The 17,444-nt window shown below is 46.4% G+C and overlaps 1 protein-coding gene across 2 annotated transcripts in view; it reads right to left on the bottom strand.

Annotated features, from left to right (window-relative positions):
- Nucleotides 1-17,444, bottom strand: part of Kremen1 (kringle containing transmembrane protein 1) — a 69,134-nt gene that overhangs the window by 29,838 nt on the left and 21,852 nt on the right. For both annotated transcript variants that reach the window (XM_029484045.1, XM_021178235.2), the window contains exon 3: nt 16,745-16,836. In XM_029484045.1, the coding sequence (XP_029339905.1) occupies nt 16,745-16,836 (92 nt within the window). The remainder of the gene's footprint in view (nt 1-16,744; nt 16,837-17,444) is intronic.

The raw sequence follows: 17,444 nt of genomic DNA on the forward strand, positions 1-17,444 counted from the left end.
TGGTCCAGTCTTCAGTGGAGGCCAGCCTGCGGATGTCTGAGGTTTAGGGCTTAAACAACTGCAGAGCCAAGCAGCTCCAGCCAGGGACAATCCTGCAGAGCTTGTTAGAGAGAATGTCCGTATAGAGACTAGAACATGCATTTGATGATTCTTAGAAGTCCTTGTCCATGATCATCTTGGTCATGTACTCTGACTTTGTCTCACTGACGCATGACACTCACCACATGGTATATGTATTAGACAACACACAGCCCAAGGCACACAGTCATTAAGTCTAAATTCAGACATAAGCAAGGCTATGGACTACGTGGATACAGCTGGAAGCTGTAAGGTTTATTCACAAAGATTTGGTGAGCAAATCCAGGCAGCTTAGGTTCCAGGGAGGTAGTGAGGTCCCGGCATGCACTGCAAAGGGGATCCTCCAGAATCAGCTGCTCCCTGTGCTGTGCTAATCTACCCTGACCTCAGGGGTTTAAGGGAACATCCTTGCCCCACCCCCAAGCTTACCTTAAACTTACAAACTTCCCACTCTACATCTGTGTTGTTGAGACTCTATGTTGCCAGTCCCCAGTTTTCTCTCTTTCTTAAACTTTTTTTTCTCATAACCCCTTTCACACACACACACACACACACACACACACCACACACACACACACACACACACACACACACACACACACACTCTTTCATATGACTCAGGGTATGAAGGTATATAAAAATAGAGAACTAGGGAGATGGCTAAGTCAGCAAAGTGTTTACCTTGTAACTACAGGACCTGAGTCTGAACCCTAGAACAGATAAAAATATCCATGCACACCCAGTGCTGGCATCCTTGAGGTTCTCTGGCTAGCCAGCTTGCCTAATTATCAAGCTGCAGGCCACTGAGAGACCCTATCTCAAAAAAACTTGTCAGGTGGTGGTAGCACACATCTTTGATCTCAGCACTTGAGAGGCAGAGGTAAGCAGATCTCTGTGAGTTCAAGGGTAGCCTGGTCTACAGAGTTGAGTTCCAGGATAGCCAGGACTACACTGAGAAATCCCATCTCAGAAAAGAAGAAGAGGAAGGAGGGAAAAAAGGAAAAGGAGAGGGAAAGAGGATGAGGAGGAGGAGAAGGAAGGAAGAAAGGAGGAGGAGGAAGAAAAGGAGGAGGGAGAAGAGGAGGAGGAAGAGGGGGAAGAGGAGGAGAAGGAGGAATAAGAAGAGGAGGAAGAAGAGGAGGAGGAGGAGAAGGAAGAGGAAAAGGAGGAGGAGGAAGAGGAGGAAGAGGGAGAAGAGGAGGAGGAAGAGGGGGAAGAGGAGGAGAAGGAGGAATAAGAAGAGGAGGAAGAAGAGGAGGAGGAGGAGAAGGAAGAGGAAAAGGAGGAGGAGGAAGAGGAGGAAGAGGGAGAAGAGGAGGAGGAGGAGTTGGCGGCTAGTCTGGCTGCAGTGAATCTCGGTGATTTGTCTGGCTTTGCTTCCTCAGAGCCAGGATCACAAGGACATGCCACCATGCCATTGTTAAATGGTTCTAGGAATCCCATGTTTGCATGGCCAATACTTTATGGAACGAGCTCTCTTCTTACCATTGTAATTTTTTAAAAATGAAACTCACATCAGCAACTCAAATAACATTTGAAAAATCAAACATTCTAACATAATAAAATTCAAAGGTATATTAATTTGATACATGCTAAGGAATGACAGCATGGAAATATTAAAAGTTTTAGTTTTTTTTTCAAAATTAAACCATTAAGTTTCCATAAGAACAGTGATTCTCAGCCTGTGGGTCATGATCTCTTTCGGAGTCATATATCAGATATCCTGCACATCAGATTATGATTTGTAATGCAAAATTACAGTTATGAAGCAGTAATGAAAGTAATTTTATGGTTGGGGTCACCAGACGTGAAGAACTGTATTAAAGGGCCACAGCATTAGGAAGGGTGAGAAGCACTGCTTAAGAACTTTGTATGAGAGTTCGAGGCTAGCCTGGTCTACAGAGTGAGTCCCAGGACAGCCAAGGCTACACAGAGAAACCCTGTCTAGGGGAAAAAACAAAACAAAATAATAAAAGAGAAAAAAACTCCATGACTAGTAAAAGCGCCGCCGTTCCTAACACCAACCTCCAATCTCAGCAGTGCTGCTTGAGGCTGCATTAGTTGTAAAGCCATGCAGTGTGTTCAGAAACAGACAGTGGGGAGACCACATGATGCCACATGGGCAAGAGCCACCAGAGGTGCCTCAGACTCACCCCAGGCTTCACTCTGACTTAGCTTTAGCTACTGCACATTCAGACACCTGTCACCATGCCCAATCTTTCATGACCCCAACATCCAGTTATATGACCCCCATGGAATTGAGATCCCCAGTTTAAAAGCTCTGACTTAGAGCTGGTGAAGACAGAGTAGGTAAAGCCCTTGCCTGCACGCCTGACCACCTGTTCAATGTTCCAGACCCTCGTGGTGGAAGAATGGATTCTTACTGATTGTCCTCTGAGCCCCATATGTGTGCCATGGGATAAACGCATACATGCACACGCCCTCCAACACAAGAAATAAATAAGCAAATACAATTTTTTAAAGAGCTGTGTCTTAGGCCACCACATTAGGCTCCTGTTCAGGTCAGGCTTGTCTTACCTTAGAGTAGCACACTGTCACCACAGTCACCTTTCCATGCCAGGCAGAAGAAAGGTAGGTGTAGAGGCTGAGGCAAACTGACCAGTGACGGGGTGGGTGGAAGGAGGACAAGAGCTGTGTGGGCCCTACATCCATCCTGCAAAGCTCTTGGCTGCCTCGGGATACAGCCTGGAGTGTCCTAGGTGGCCCGGCACCCCCTGTCCTCCACCCCTTTTCAGCAGCACAGCCTCACTGAGCTGTGTTTATATGTGTCCAGCTTTACCTTGCTCCCTGGCCTTTGGATTGTTACACTGCTTAGAAAAAAAACTCTTCCCTACTTAAGATTTCAGTCTGAGCATCATTTTCCCCAGGGGTCACTTGGGGTCACAGTCCCCCCAACCTTTCCCCAGTTGAAAGTGAGGTGAATAGCCAAGCAGTGCAGTGCTACAGCAGCGTGGCATTAGAGTTCAAACACGGTTCCCTTGTTTGTCTCCCAAACAACCATGGAGGACCCGTAAGCGCAGGACATCATTGCCTGTACCCTACTATATTCCCTACTATCAGATACCCTGACTCTTAAGGATAAACAGCTGCAAGTGTGAAACACGAGGTCCCCTTGGCAGCTGTGAATGTGTCCATTCACAGCACCTGCTGATGGCTTGCCATGGCTACCTTGTATCTAGAAACGGCATACTAGTTCCATACAGGTCAACTTTACAACTTAAAAAATACTTGATCACTGCATGAAATCTTTCCAAAATGCACTAGATATTAAATTTAAGACTTGTTTGGTTTGTTTGAGACAGAGTTTCACTGTGTAGCCTTGGCTGTCCTGGAACTTACTTTGTAGAGCAGGCTGGCACGGAGTTAGTGTGCCTCTGTCTTTTAGAGCTGGGATTAAAGGCATGTGTCACTATGCCCAGCTGGAAGTTTGAGAGGACATGTCTATTCTAAACCAGATGCTGTGGAGGCTACTGGAAATGACCCCTCAGAGGGCTTTAAGGGGCATTTCTTACTGCGGCTGTGCCTGTACTCTGGGCTGAGAAGAAAACAGCTTATTAGAGTTGTGCTACAAGAAGAAAGACATGGCCTGGGCATGGCCTTGCGCACCTGCTAGAAGCAGAGCTGAGCTCAGTCATCTCGGGCTGCAGAGAGCTGCCTGGTTCTTCCCCATCCATGCAGCGGTTCTGAAACAGTCTGCCTGCTCACTCTTCACTCTTGGTACTTTCTTCAGACTCTACCCACCCTATGCCCAGCGGCAGCCAGCATCTGTACACTCTTGGCTGCTCCATCGTGGCCTGCATGGCTTCCATTCTCTGTCTCCCTTCTCAGTACAGGGGATGAAATCCAGAGGCAAGTGCCCTATCCCTGAGCCACCCCCAGCCCACTGCAGCCTTTCCACTCTCAGGGCATCAGTAGTGGAATGAGGAACAATATGGGCCCCAGAGGGTTCTTGTGAGACGTGGGTGAAGCACATGCACACCCCGAGGCTGGGCAGGACGATAGATGCCGGACAGAGTTATCGCCAGTCTGTAGAGTAAGGCTTTTACTCACCACACAAACGAGGACAACTTGCTGGGTGATAGAAAATTACAATAGCATTGATTTAAAAGACATCAAAAGTGCCCACCTCAGAAATGTTCTTTTTCCCTGGATATTAAAATATTCATCTTACATCTGTGCTGCACAGTGTGCTTCACCAGGTCATCTCACCTGAAGGCCATCTCTCCAGGGGAGGTGGGAAACAGGATGAAGGTGAAGGGCTTTGCATAGGACACATAAGCAGCCCTTGGAGGCAGAATAGAGTTAGGGTGCAAATGCCTGCTGACTGTCTTATATAAACGTGACAAGTGCCATGATAAAAGAGAAACCACTGTGCTCACTTAAAAATCAGCTTGGCTACAGTAACTGTGATGAAGAAAGCAAGGCTACATGGTTGTACCAAGCTAAGAGGTCACCAGACCCTCACCCCAAACTCCATGCAGCACAGCCTCCTGGCTGCACAGGAGGAGGGCTGACTTAGGGGTGGGGAGACCCAGCGATACAGCGGCTTCTGAGTAGCCTGTGCTCCTGTAACTAACTTCAATCACCCAATGCATTAAAGGGTCAGTCTATTAGTGCCTCCAATGCGATGTTCACACTGCCTAGACAAAGTCACTCACTACCACCTCACAGACGCGGGCAGCTCCGCCCCATCATAGGAGGCAACTGACAGTTAACACTGACTTTATCATCCTTCAGCCCACAACGGAATTCTACCTTTCTTCTTTTCTTGTTTGACAGGATCTTGCCATAAATAAAAGCCCAGGTTGGTCTCTAACTCTTCCTCCTCCTGCCTCAGTTTCTTGATGTAATAATTACAGGCACGTTCCACCACCCCCTCCAAGACTGAATAGGTAAAGACAGAGGTCCCTCAGGGTGCTGTGTGTCTACAGGGACGCCTCCGGGACAGCATCAGCCTGTCGGGTGCTCTTTAACTGGAAAGTGTGGCTCTATGTCTCCCCAGAGAGACATGTCGTGCATGGTTTCCAGACTGTGTCCCATCCTTAGGTCTTCCCAGAAGCAGGGAGGGAAAGTCCATTAGGAACAGATACTTGTTCTCAAGTTCCTTTACTTTCAGGGCCACTTGGAAGTCCTGTGGCTTCGTCATTCATTTTTCCTCTTATGAGGAGGCTTCATCACTTAGAAAAAAAGTAGCACACAAATGGAACCCTTGTTTATCACAGTCAAGGCATTGAAGCTCATGGCAATTACAGTAGTCCCCTCCCTTATCTGTAAGGGATACATTCCAGAGCCCTCCCGTGGATGCCAGACACCACAGATAGTACCCAGCCATACAGAGGCTGAGTTTCCTTCCTATAGGAGTACACACACTCTGCCTTCTCTTCCACAATTGTCCACAGATAGAATATTCACCACAGAAGTTAGAAACCCCAGCATATGTTCCCTCATCTTCATTAAGCTGAAGATTGTGAACTCAAGTTCCAGGAAAAGAGCCACACCCAAGATCCTGCAAGGCTGATTGATTGCTTAGAACTTTGTGACTGTGGGGAGATGGAATGTGGCAGATCAGGACTCAGTTTATCTTGGAAATACCTTTAGCTCCCTTACTCCCCTCACAGTTCACCTCTGTGTCTCACCTAGCATTCTTGTGACTGTCATAAGAAACCTTTTGGGATGTAGTGACTTAACAGACCTTCTATGAACCCAAAGGCTAAGAATGTTATCAGATGAAACCTACAGAGCAGATTTCCCTCCTTGGCCATGACCCACCTCCCTAATATTTCTACCAATGCACCCGAAACCTGCCCTGGTAATAACTTTACACATCCTGTCACCATGAAAACTTCATGAAATTTACCACACTATAGCCTGGTGTTTGTGGCAAACTCAGTCTGTGTTCCCAGGCTATGATCACACTCATTTGGACTTGCCATCTCTTAGCCCTGTGTGGTGAGGGCGGTGTTAAGAGAATCAGATAAGCACCCAGGAGATACTTTTGCTCAAAAGCATTGACTCTGCATTCATTTGTGCCATCCATATTTCTCATTTTGGCTGAAGCCATGGGGATAGGTCATCACCGTGAATCTGTGCATGACTCCCAGAGGGGGTAATTATCCACAGAGAGGTGAGTTGTAGTCGGATGTATCTTGGAGCAGAAGTGGTCATTACTTAGAACCACTTTGTCTTCTCAAGAGATAGGACTTCTATGGACCACTTCGCAGAATTGAGTCTACTTAGGCCTCAAGCTCATGTGATAGAGGCTAAGTCTTAGCATACTAAGCTTAAGTGGCTAAGCCTAGCAGTTACAGCCCAGGTTTTTGCCCTAAAGACTTTGATTAGAGAATGTCCTCCTACTTCATTAAAGAAACCCCTTTAGGGCTTCTCCTTGGTAGAAATGAATGGATGAATGAATGAATATCATTTGAATACAAAAGGTGCCTCTCTGTTGGGACTAAAGGTAAACACTACATACCATCATTGTGGTGGTTTGAATAGGAATGACCCCCAAAGACTCATGTCTTTGAATGCTAGGTCCATAGAGAGTGTCCTATTAGGAGGTAAGGTCTTGTTGGAGGAAGCGAGTCACTGTGGGAAGGGCTTTGAGGTCTCCTATGGTCAAGCTACGTACACCCAGTGAGGTATAAAGTCTCCATCTGCTGCCTGCTGATCCAGATGTAGAACTCTCAGCTCCATCTCCAGCATCATGTCTGCCTGCATGTCACTATGCTTCATAACATGATGATAATGAACTGAACCTCTGAACCTGTACGCCAGTCGCAATTAAATATTTTCTTTTATAAGAATTGCTGTTAGGGGGCTGGTGAGATGGCTCAGTGGGTAAGAGCACCCAACTGCTCTTCTGAAGGTCCAGAGTTCAAATCCCAGCAACCACATGGTGGCTCACAACCATCTGTAACAAGATCTGACTCTCTCTTCTGGAGTGTCTGAAGACAGCTACAGTGTACTTACATATAATAAGTAAATAAATCTTTTAAAAAAAAAAGAATACTTAAAAAAAAAAGAATTGCTGTTAGGATACCCAAGATATAAGATACAATTTGCTAAATGCATGAAACTCAAGAAGAACGAAGACCAAAGTGTGGACACTTTGCCCCTTCTTAGAATTGGGAACAAAACACCAATGGAAGGAATTACAGAGACAAAATTTGGAGCTGTGACGAAAGGATGGACCATCTAGTGATTGCCATATCCACGGATCCATCCCATAATCAGTCTCCAAACACTGACACCATTGCATACACTAGCAAGATTGTGCTGATAGGACCATGATATAGCTGTCTCTTGTGAGACTATGCCGGGGCCTAGCAAACACAGAAGTGGATGCTCACAGTCAGCTATTGGATGGATCACAGGGCCCCCAATGGAGGAGCTAGAGAAAGTACCCAAGGAGCTAAAGGGATCTGCAACCCTATAGGTGGAACAACAATATGAACTAACCAGTACCCCAGAGCTCTTGTCTCTAGCTGCATATGTAGCAAAAGATGGCCTAGTCGGCCATCACTGGAAAGAGAGGCCCATTGGACNTGCAAACTTTATATGCCCCAGTACAGGGGAACGCNAGGGCCAAAAAGGGGGAGTGGGTGGGTAGGGGAGTGAGGGGGTGGGTATGGGGGACTTTTGGGATAGCATTGGAAATGTAAATGAGGAAAATACCTAATAAAAAATTAAAAAAAAAAGAATTGCTGCTGAGCGTGGTGGCGCATGCCTTTAATCCCAGCACTCGGGAGGCAGAGGCAGGCAGACTTCTGAGTTTGAGGCCAGCCTAGTCTACAAAGTGAGTTCCAGAGCAGCCAGGGCTATACAGAGAAACCCTGTCTTGAAAAACCAAAAAAAAAAAAAAAGAATTGCTGTGGTCATGGTGTCTGTGATGGTTTGTATATGCTTGGCCCAGGAAGTGGCACTACTAGAAGGTGTGGCCCTGTTGGAAGTAGGTGTGGCCTTGTTGGAGTAGGTGTCTCACCGTGGATGTGGGCTTTAAGACCCTCATGGTAGCTGGGGCAGTGGTGGCGTATGCCTTTAATCCCAGCACTTGGGAGTTTGAGGTCAGCCTGGTCTACAGAGTGAGTTCCAGGACAGCCAGGGCTACACAGAGAAACCCTGTCTCGAAAAACAAAACAAAACAAAACAAACCAGACCTTCATCCTATCTTCCTGGAAGTCAGTATCTGCTAGCCGCCTTCAGATGAAGATGTAGAGCTCTCAGCTCCTCCTGCACTGTGTCTGTCTAGACGCTGCCATGCTCCCACCTTGATGGTAATGGACTGAACCTCTGAACCTGTAAGCCAGCCCCAATTAAATGTTGTCCTCATAAGAGTGCCTTGGTCATGGTGTCTGTTCACAGCAGTAAAACCCTAAGACAATTCATGCTATCCAGAATTGTACACAATTTAAAAATTATAAATTGCTTATTTATTTACTTATTTTGTATTATTCATGTTATTCATGCCACAGTGTGAGTGTGTGTGTGTGTGAGAGTGTGTGTGTGTGTGTGTGTGAGTGTGCGGTTGTATGTGTGTGTGTGTATGTGGTGTGTGTGTGAGTATGCGGTTGTATGTGTGTGTGTGTGTGTATGTGGTGTGTGTGTGTGTGTGTGTGTGTGTGTGTGTACATGCAGGTTCTCTCCTTCCATCCTGTGTGCTCCCGAGGTTGCAGGAACCCAGGCTGCAGCACCTTCACCCACCAAGCCATCCTGTGTACTCCGGTTTCCCCACATTACCAGTGTACTTTACACAACTGTGCCGAGGACGCCATCTGTGCCACTGAAGAAAATGCTTTGGTCACAAAGTCTCCAGTTGGTTTTGTTTGTTTTTAACAATCCTAGGAATATCAAACCTGGGGCCTCAGGAATTCTAAGGAAATGCTACAGCATGCCACTGAACTACAGCTACAGTCCTTCAAGTTGGCATTTTTTTTTCATGGTAAACTAAATAACGTTAAGTTACAAAAATCAAAAAAAAAAAAGTTACTAAAATCAAAACTTGAATCTACACTAAACCTGAGTCCATAAAACTGCACTGTAAGGACAAACATGTTGGTGGCGCACACCTTTAACCCAAGTACACTGGAAGCAGCAGCAGGTGGATTTTATGAGTTCAAGGCCAGCCTAATGAACATATTGAATCCTAGATAGACCAACCAGGCTACAATGAGACCCCATCTCAAAACAAGACACAAACAAACACAAAAGCCACTACTGTGGTCCTTTTGTGATCCTTGAGTCCAGTGCTATGGCTACTGAACAGCGAGTGCAGCAAAGGCACCAAGCCCGTCCCCACACTTAGGCGGATAAGGGTGAACAGAAACAAAAATAAACATTTCGGAAATCACACGGCAGGACAGTACCAGGGGAGTCCATTCCCTGGGGAAAACACACCCATACAATAGCTGGTGGCGTTTTTCAGGCCTACTATTATCTGGGTCCTAAACTTGAGGTTTATGCATTTTATTAATGTTCAAAACAGCCTGAGAAAGCTCCGATGAGTGGAGAAAGCCCAGAGAAGAGCTACCCTCCTAAAGCCACCGAAGGAGTGATACTGTGCGCCTCGGCCAGTGATGCTGTGTGCCTCGGCCAGTGATGCTGTGTGCCTCGGCCAGTGATGCTGTGGCCCAAATGCTTCCCATTAGTCACGTGTCCCACAGGAAGAGATGGAGGAGGGTGTATAAAGTACCTGGTCTAGCCTCCAGTGCTGGGTGGGAGCCTTGAAGCACTCTATTCTCCCTCACCTCCACCAGCGCCCTCCTACAGATGCACACAGATGCCAATGGAGGGTGACCCCCATGGGAGCACAGCCTCCTGTGCAATCCTGGGGACCCTGCTCTACGCTGGGCTTTCCATTACTTGAGAATTTCAGAGCAGTCCCAGCCCCTTGTCACCAAACAGCTTCATCTTGCTGACAAAAGTTGCCACAGAAAGCAAGAACAAATGATATTAAAACTGACAATTTTAATTCTGACAATGCCAACATGGGTAGTCTAAACCGGTACACATGAATAAGAATGCTAAGCAGTCAAGATGGCAAGACAGAGAGGTGCTGTAGAGGTGTGGTATCCATGTGGCCTCCACCTCTTTGGCTACTGAGGAAAGCAGGAGGTTCCTCTTTGGTTGTAACGAGGCAATGTGCTCTGTCTTTGAGATGAACTTCAGCACAAATCGGTGAAGCCTGAAGCTGGGAAAGACCCTGAGGCCTAGAAAAGGCTGGCAGAGTGTTCTGTGCAGAGGGTCCAAGCCTGAAGCCAGTTCTCAGATAATAACAGCTGGGCAGAGAACACCCACAGTGCCAGCCCAGCATCAGGGCAGCTGTGCTGTGCCAGCAAAGGCTTCCTGGATATTGTGGCAGCCTGCTCTGCTCCTGGGGACTCGGGATTTCCCAAACCCAGAGAGAAGAAAACAACCCAGAGCCAGCGATGTGAGCCGCACCCTTGCTACCTGTTCAGCATTCAGTTGTCCCTTCATTTCCACAATGTCAGAAAGGGAATTGTATTATTTCTCAATACTATTTAAATTCTTATCTTAATTCTTAAACACACACACACACAACCTCAACAGTAGCTCAGATCCATTCTAGGACACCAGTTTTCAGGAAAACAGGAAATAAAGTTGCTTATAAGGACCAGAAGGAAAAGGGACTACCCTTGCCTTAGGTCCTGTATCCAAACCCTGTCTGACCCAGGATGTAGCAGAACTAACTAGTCTTGATTTTCTTACTGAACAATGGGGGAGGGAAAACCAGACGTGCCTGTAACTGCTATCAAGTCTGCATGAGAACATGGGTGTGGTACAAGCCGGGCATCCAGCAATAGCTGGACAATATGGAGACCAGTGCTGACACCAATGACAGATGTGCCAGCATCACATATATCCTACAGTGAGACCAATGACAGACGTGTCAGTATCATACATCCTACAGTGGAAGGTGTCCTTTGTGAAGCTTTGGAGATCACAATTTTATAAGAGATCACAATTGAAAGCTTTTACACTCTCCTTAGGGCAGAAGTGAACAAAAGCTAAGGGAAGACAGATTAGGCAGAGTACCACTTAGTTCAGAGGAGCTGGAGCCTGGGTGATGGCTAAGCTCTGTTGTCAGTGATGACATCTAAAATAAACTAAAATCCAAGCAGCTGGCACACTTGTCACGGATTCTTCTTGACTGGATTATTTGAGGAGAGAGACCAAATCTAGATCTGGTGACAGCCCACATAAAAGGACATGGAAGAAGGAAGCTTTTACCTTTTGACTGCTTGCCCCGACTCTCACGGGCAAGTTTCCCTGTCCCGATCCTAAGACATGCCTTCACTGGTGTTAGAACCTATTTCTCTGAAATTCCAAAGTAGACTGAAAACTGGCAGCTCTCTAGATTTCCCTAAGACTCCAACCAGACTTCCAATGCTGAGACATCCAGTCTCTCAGATTGAAAAACTTCCAGATCCATAGTCTTTCTGTTGGGAGAAAGCCATTGTTGGACTACTCAGACCATAGCCTGTAAGTCACTCCTCCTCCTCCCCTTCTCTCCTCTTCCTCTCCCCTCCCCTTCCCTTCTCTTTTCTTTCAGAGAAGATCTATATGGCCACGGTTGAGCTGGAACTAACTCAATATGTAGATCAGACTAGCTTTGAACTCAGAGTTCTACCTGCCTCTGCTTCCCAAGAGCTGGGATTAATGGTGTACACCACCATCACATTTGCTCTTATAGTTTAGTTTTATGGTTTCAGAGCTGGTTTGTCACTCAGCTCCATTATCTATCTATCTATCTATCTATCTATCTATCTATCTATCTATCTATCTATCTATCTATTATTTCATGTATACAGGTGTTTTGTCTGCATGATGTCTGTGCAACATGTGCATGACTGGTCGCTATGGAGGCCAGAAGCGTGCGGCCCATCTATCGGGATAAGAGTTACAGATGGTTGTGAACTACCGTGAGGATCCTGGGAATGAAACCTGGGTCCTTTGCAAGTGTTCTTAACTGCTGGGCCATCTCTCAACTCTAACATCTAAAGCAGTGCTTCTCACCCTTCCTAATGCTGTGACCCTGTAATACAGTTCTTCACGTGTGCTGACCCCAACCACACAATTACTTTCATTGGTAATTCACAACTGTAATTTTGCAGCTCTTATGGATTGTAATGTAGATATTTGTGTTTTCCAATTGTCTTAGGCGACCCCCGTGGAAGGGTGGTCCTAACCCCGAGTGGTCGAGACCCACAGGCTGAGATCTGCTGACAGTAGGCCAGTAAGAACAACCTTGCTACTCACAGCCCGACTGTAAGCATCGAGCCAACCTCCTCCCACACCTGGCACATGCCCTCTCTCGTGTGTGTGACGTTTGTCACCCTCAGTTCTCCAGCATGCTCACCAGTTCATGTAGCAGTCTTCTACCTTAAACTGCAGGTTTCCACCGAAACAGACTACACCTGGGTACAAGCTCTTACGTGTAGTCAGAGCCTAAGAAACCAGCTGGGAGTGAACCCGGTTGTAGTGCGCTCTCCTGGCATGTGCCAAGGCCTCTATCATCGCACAAATAAAAAGGGAAGAAAGAAGTACCATTTGTCACAGCTAACAACTCTTACAGTTCTTATAACTCCACTACACTTATTTCTCTATGTGTGCATGCATGCGGGCCAGCAAGCCATAGCAAGTGTGGAGGCCAGAGGACAGTGAACTACGTGACGGCTAAGGAGCAAACTCAGGTCAGCAGGCATGTCGCAAGCACCCTTATGTACTGAACCATCTTGCTGGCTCCTAAAGGTTTATGATTTTAAACTTTAATAATTAATTTTAATAACTACTTCAATAATGAATAGTTTTCATAACTTTAAGTAATAATTAAGAACTGTAATAAACTTAATTAAAGCCTTAACGACAAACTTTAACAACAATTTCAGGCACTGACAAGCTACTGGAAAGTTCTCCAGGAGTCAGAGACGCTGCTTGGTGGACACGGGAGAGAGGCCCAGAGCTGATCTCAAGCTAAGTATTTCAGTCCAGATATTCTGAATGGTATTAAGGTCTTACAAGGTATGAAACTTTACTTAAAAAAATAACGTAGCTGGGTCAGTGGTGCTGGAGCTTCACCCCTGGGACCCATCACGTGGTATAAGGAGGCAAATGCCTAAAACCATCCTCTGATCAGCAGCCCCATCGACTCAGGAGGCTGACACTGGCAACTGAGTCCTAGGGGTGGAGACATAAACCACTGCCCCACCCACCCCACATTTATTAATATCACCAGATTCAATCTTCCAAATTTCTCTTAAGTCAAAGATTGGTAGGTGAACATTTTTTGGTAGATTTAAAAAATAAAATAAAATAAAGGCTCTCAGATATCAGCAAGTAAACTTTTTATGCCTGGGCTCAAATGAGCTGTGTGCAGAACACTTTATTTAACTTAAAAAAAAAAAAATTGAAGGGCTGGAGAAATGGCACCATGGTTAAGAGCACATGCTGAGCTTCTGGAGGCCCTGAGTTCAGTCCTTGGATGCACATCAGGTGGCTCACCACCTCTTCGGACTCCGGCACAGAGGGCTTTAGTACCTCTAGTCTTCGTGGGTACCCGCACAAGTGTGCACATGTCCCTACACAGATAAAATAAAATCTTCAAATGTTTGTTAGTGGCGTTTTCTTTCTTTCTGGAGGGTGAGAGGTCAGCATGAGGAGTCAGCTCTCTCCTCAGGTTCCAGGGCACCTAAGGTTCACACTCAGCTCACACTCAGCTCACCAGTGCACTTGGTGAGCTTATGGGGCTCCTGAGGCTCACACTCAGCTCACACTCAGCTCACCAGTGCACTTGGTGAGCTTATGGGGCACCTAAAGTTCACACTCAGCTCACACTCAGCTCACCAGTGCACTTGCCGAGCATTTCTGGTCCTTTTATTTGCCTTTAAATGTCATTTTCAGACCATTTTCCCACTCAAAAATTACATTATTTACTTTCAAAATCTTAAGTTTGAAGTGTTGCATATGCCTGTAATCCCAAAATTCAGAAGGCTGGGGCATGAGGGTTTTGAATTCTAGTCTAGCCTAGGTTAAATACTGGGACCCTACTTCCAAAGAAAAGAAAACTCCACAGGTAAAATAGAGTAAATGAAAAGCTGTATTGGAGACTACACAAGCTTGGCCACCAAGGCAATGCACAGAAGGATGGTTACCTCACAGAAGGGAAAGATACAAGGCTGTCGGACCCAGGCTTCCCTCACAGCCCTGCCAGCCTCGGAATCTGCTTGTAACATCTTGTTTCTCTTGAAAGCGCTAAGAACCAGGGGTTCTGAGGACCTTTAATAGTTTAATATTTAATATTTAATAGTTTAATAGTTGAGAAGGCTGGAAGGACGGGAATAGTGCTTACTGCTCTGCTTTCTTCAACTGTGGGGATGGTAGAGATATCCTAGTTGGTCATTATTTGTCATAATTTTCTCTTCTCAAATGTAGTTTCAATGAGTTCATAAGTCGGCTCCTACTGAACTGAGCTATGCTTTACAAATGTGGGCTGAACATTATCTTTCCAAATGAAAGTGCTCAGATTGAAACACCCTGTTGTCCTTCTGAGAATGGCATAGACAGAGAGGAAAAGGCCATCTTTGTGTAGAACAAATGGACCGAGGAAAATCCGCTTTCCTTTCTGCCCATCTTTACACAGCCACTGCCAAGTGACATGTTTTATCATTTTAAAAATCTGGCTAAGTAGACTAAGCAAAGACCCCATTCTTCTGCTCTTTACCGTTTTTTCTCAGTTGGAGACCTGCATTGAGGCACACTCAGGTTGGCAGGTTGGTGACAGTAAGAACAGTGGGCCTACAGGTCTGGCCCTGCCTCTCCCTCTTCCTAGAGCTCTCAGCATGCAGACTGCTCTAGGCAAGTGGGAGAGGGATCCCAGGTCTCAGAAAGACCTGCAACAAGCAAGCTTCCTGGGCTTAGGACAAGGAAGGAAAGGAGCAGGCTTATACTGAGGGGGAAAATCAGCTAGAGGCTGGGCAGGGGCAGAGGCAGAGACACAGAGAGGCAGAGAGGCAGAGTGGCAGACGCAGAGGCAGGTGAATCTGTATGAGTTTAAGACCAGTCTTGTATATATATATATTGAGTTCCAGGATAGCCAGAACTACATAGTGAGACCATCTCAACAAAAGCAAAGCAAAGCAAAGCAAAGCAAAGCAAAGCAAAGCAAAGCAAAGCAAAGCAAAGCAAAGCAAAGCAAAGCAAAGCAAAGCAAAAAATAAAAACAACTCCCACCAAAGGCTTACTTTATTTTTAAGTTCTGTGTGTATGTGCCTTTGGGTATGTGCACTTTGGGGGCGGGGCTTACGGGTGTAGCCCTGTCTGGCTTGGAACTCACTCTATAGACCAGGCTGGCCTGGAACTCACAGAGCTCCTCCTGTCTCTGCCTCTTTGGTACTAGAATTAAAGGTGTGTGTCACCGCTGCCTGGCAAGGGTTTGTGCACTTCTCTGTGCAGAGCCATGGAGTCCAGCAGAGCTCTGGGTCCCCCGCAGCTAGAGTTACTGGCAGTTGTGAGCCGCATTGTGGCGTGCTGGGGACAGAACCCAGGTCCTCTCCAGGAGCAGCAAATGCTCGCCTACTACTATTTTATGTTTTTCTTTTGAGACAAGATTTTACCATGTAAACTGGGCTGGAATTCAACTTCCTTCTGCCTCAGGGTTCAGAGTGCGAGGATTCCAGCCTGAGCCACCATGCCAGCTTACAGGAAAAACAGACAAAATGACAACGAAGCCCCAAATGCCTCAGAAGACCCACTCAACATGGCAGCTCTCCGGGAAGCTGGATGTCCTTCTGCCTTGATGTTGGGAACCAAATGAGTAGGAGAGAGAATGAAACAGTAGAGAAACGGGTCTCAGGGAGACACCTTAGTGGGTAAAGTACAACCCCAAGGACCAGAGCTTAGTCCCCAGCACCCACGTAAAGAGCCAGGCATGGTGACATAGGCTTATGATCCCAGTGCTAGGAATAGGGAGTGGAGACAGGGGATTCTCTAGGGCTGTGCCCAGACAGTTCTGCCTAACCCAGCAGTCCCAGGTTCCAGTGAGAGAGCCAATCTCAGAAAACAAGGTGGATGGCTCCCGAGGAGCAACAGCCAGGGTTGAGCTCTGGCTTCCACTCATGCAAGCACGTATATGCACATACACATACCCTCATACATATGAATACTCACATATGTAGACACAAAAGGCTGGAGAGACTGAGTCATGAATCATCGTTAAAAGCACACTAGCTGGTGTGAATCACAGCACTGTGAATTAAAGAGCTACGGTTGGTAGCTAACCAGTGGTCTACTATTATTCTCCAGAGACATTGGAATAATAATACCAAATAATACCAAATATGGAAATTCTTCGTTTGTTTTTTTTGTTGTTGTTGTTTTGAGACAGCATTTCTCTGTGTATCTTGGCTGTCCTGGAACTCACTCTGTAGACCAGGCTGGCCTTGAACTCACAGAGATCTGCCTGTCTCTGGCTCCTGAGTGCTGGAATTAAAGGCGTGCGCCACCACCTCCTGGTTAGTGCCATGGAACTGGGTATCCCTAGTTCTTAAGAACCTCAATAAAAAGTGGACACCTACAGCCCAGGGGCTCAGTACTCAGGCCCCGGATGGCAAAGGGGGTCAGTCAGCCTTACTCTGGCAGGCAGGAATTTCACAGTACTTCCAGTAGACTCCGTCCTCATGCTCGGCCACGTAGCACCAAGGGCTCACGTCTCCATCTGGATTTCTGTTGGGAATAAAGAGACATCAGTGACACTGCTTGCGCTTCTAGTCACCTAGTCCATTCAGTGTACAGCCTTGAGCTCCCTATCATTTCTAATAACTGGTCATTTTAGTATTATCGCTCTTCAGGAAGGAAAACATTAGCTGGCCACAGTGGCTCAGACCTGTAACTCCAGCACCCAAGAAGCTAAGGCCGGAGGGTTGCTACAAGCTCTAGGCCAGCTTGGGCTACACAGCAGGACCCTGTCTCAAGCAAACAAACAAACTAAACAATAAAATCACATATAGTACAATTGTCGGAGTTTGGAAAAGGTATATTATTTAGGGAAGGATGTAATCTCAAAAAAAACAAAAAAAGGTTGCTTTTTGTGTTATTTGAAAGTGATTCTCTGTGTAGTCCTGGCTGTCCTGCAACTCACTATGTAGACCATGGTGGCCTCTGCCTGCCTCTGCCTCCTAAGTATAAAGAGAATCTTTTAGAAGCATCACCGGACAATAAAAAAGCCAAGGGCCAATGAGCTGAGGCAGGAAACAGGACATGGGACACTGGCAGGAAGAAGAGGATTTTGGGAAATAGTGAGAGAAGAAAAGAAGAAACGAGAAAAAAAGAGA

The sequence above is a fragment of the Mus caroli genome, chromosome 11 (assembly GCF_900094665.2).
Source record: "Mus caroli chromosome 11, CAROLI_EIJ_v1.1, whole genome shotgun sequence".
Lineage (NCBI taxonomy): Eukaryota > Metazoa > Chordata > Mammalia > Rodentia > Muridae > Mus > Mus caroli.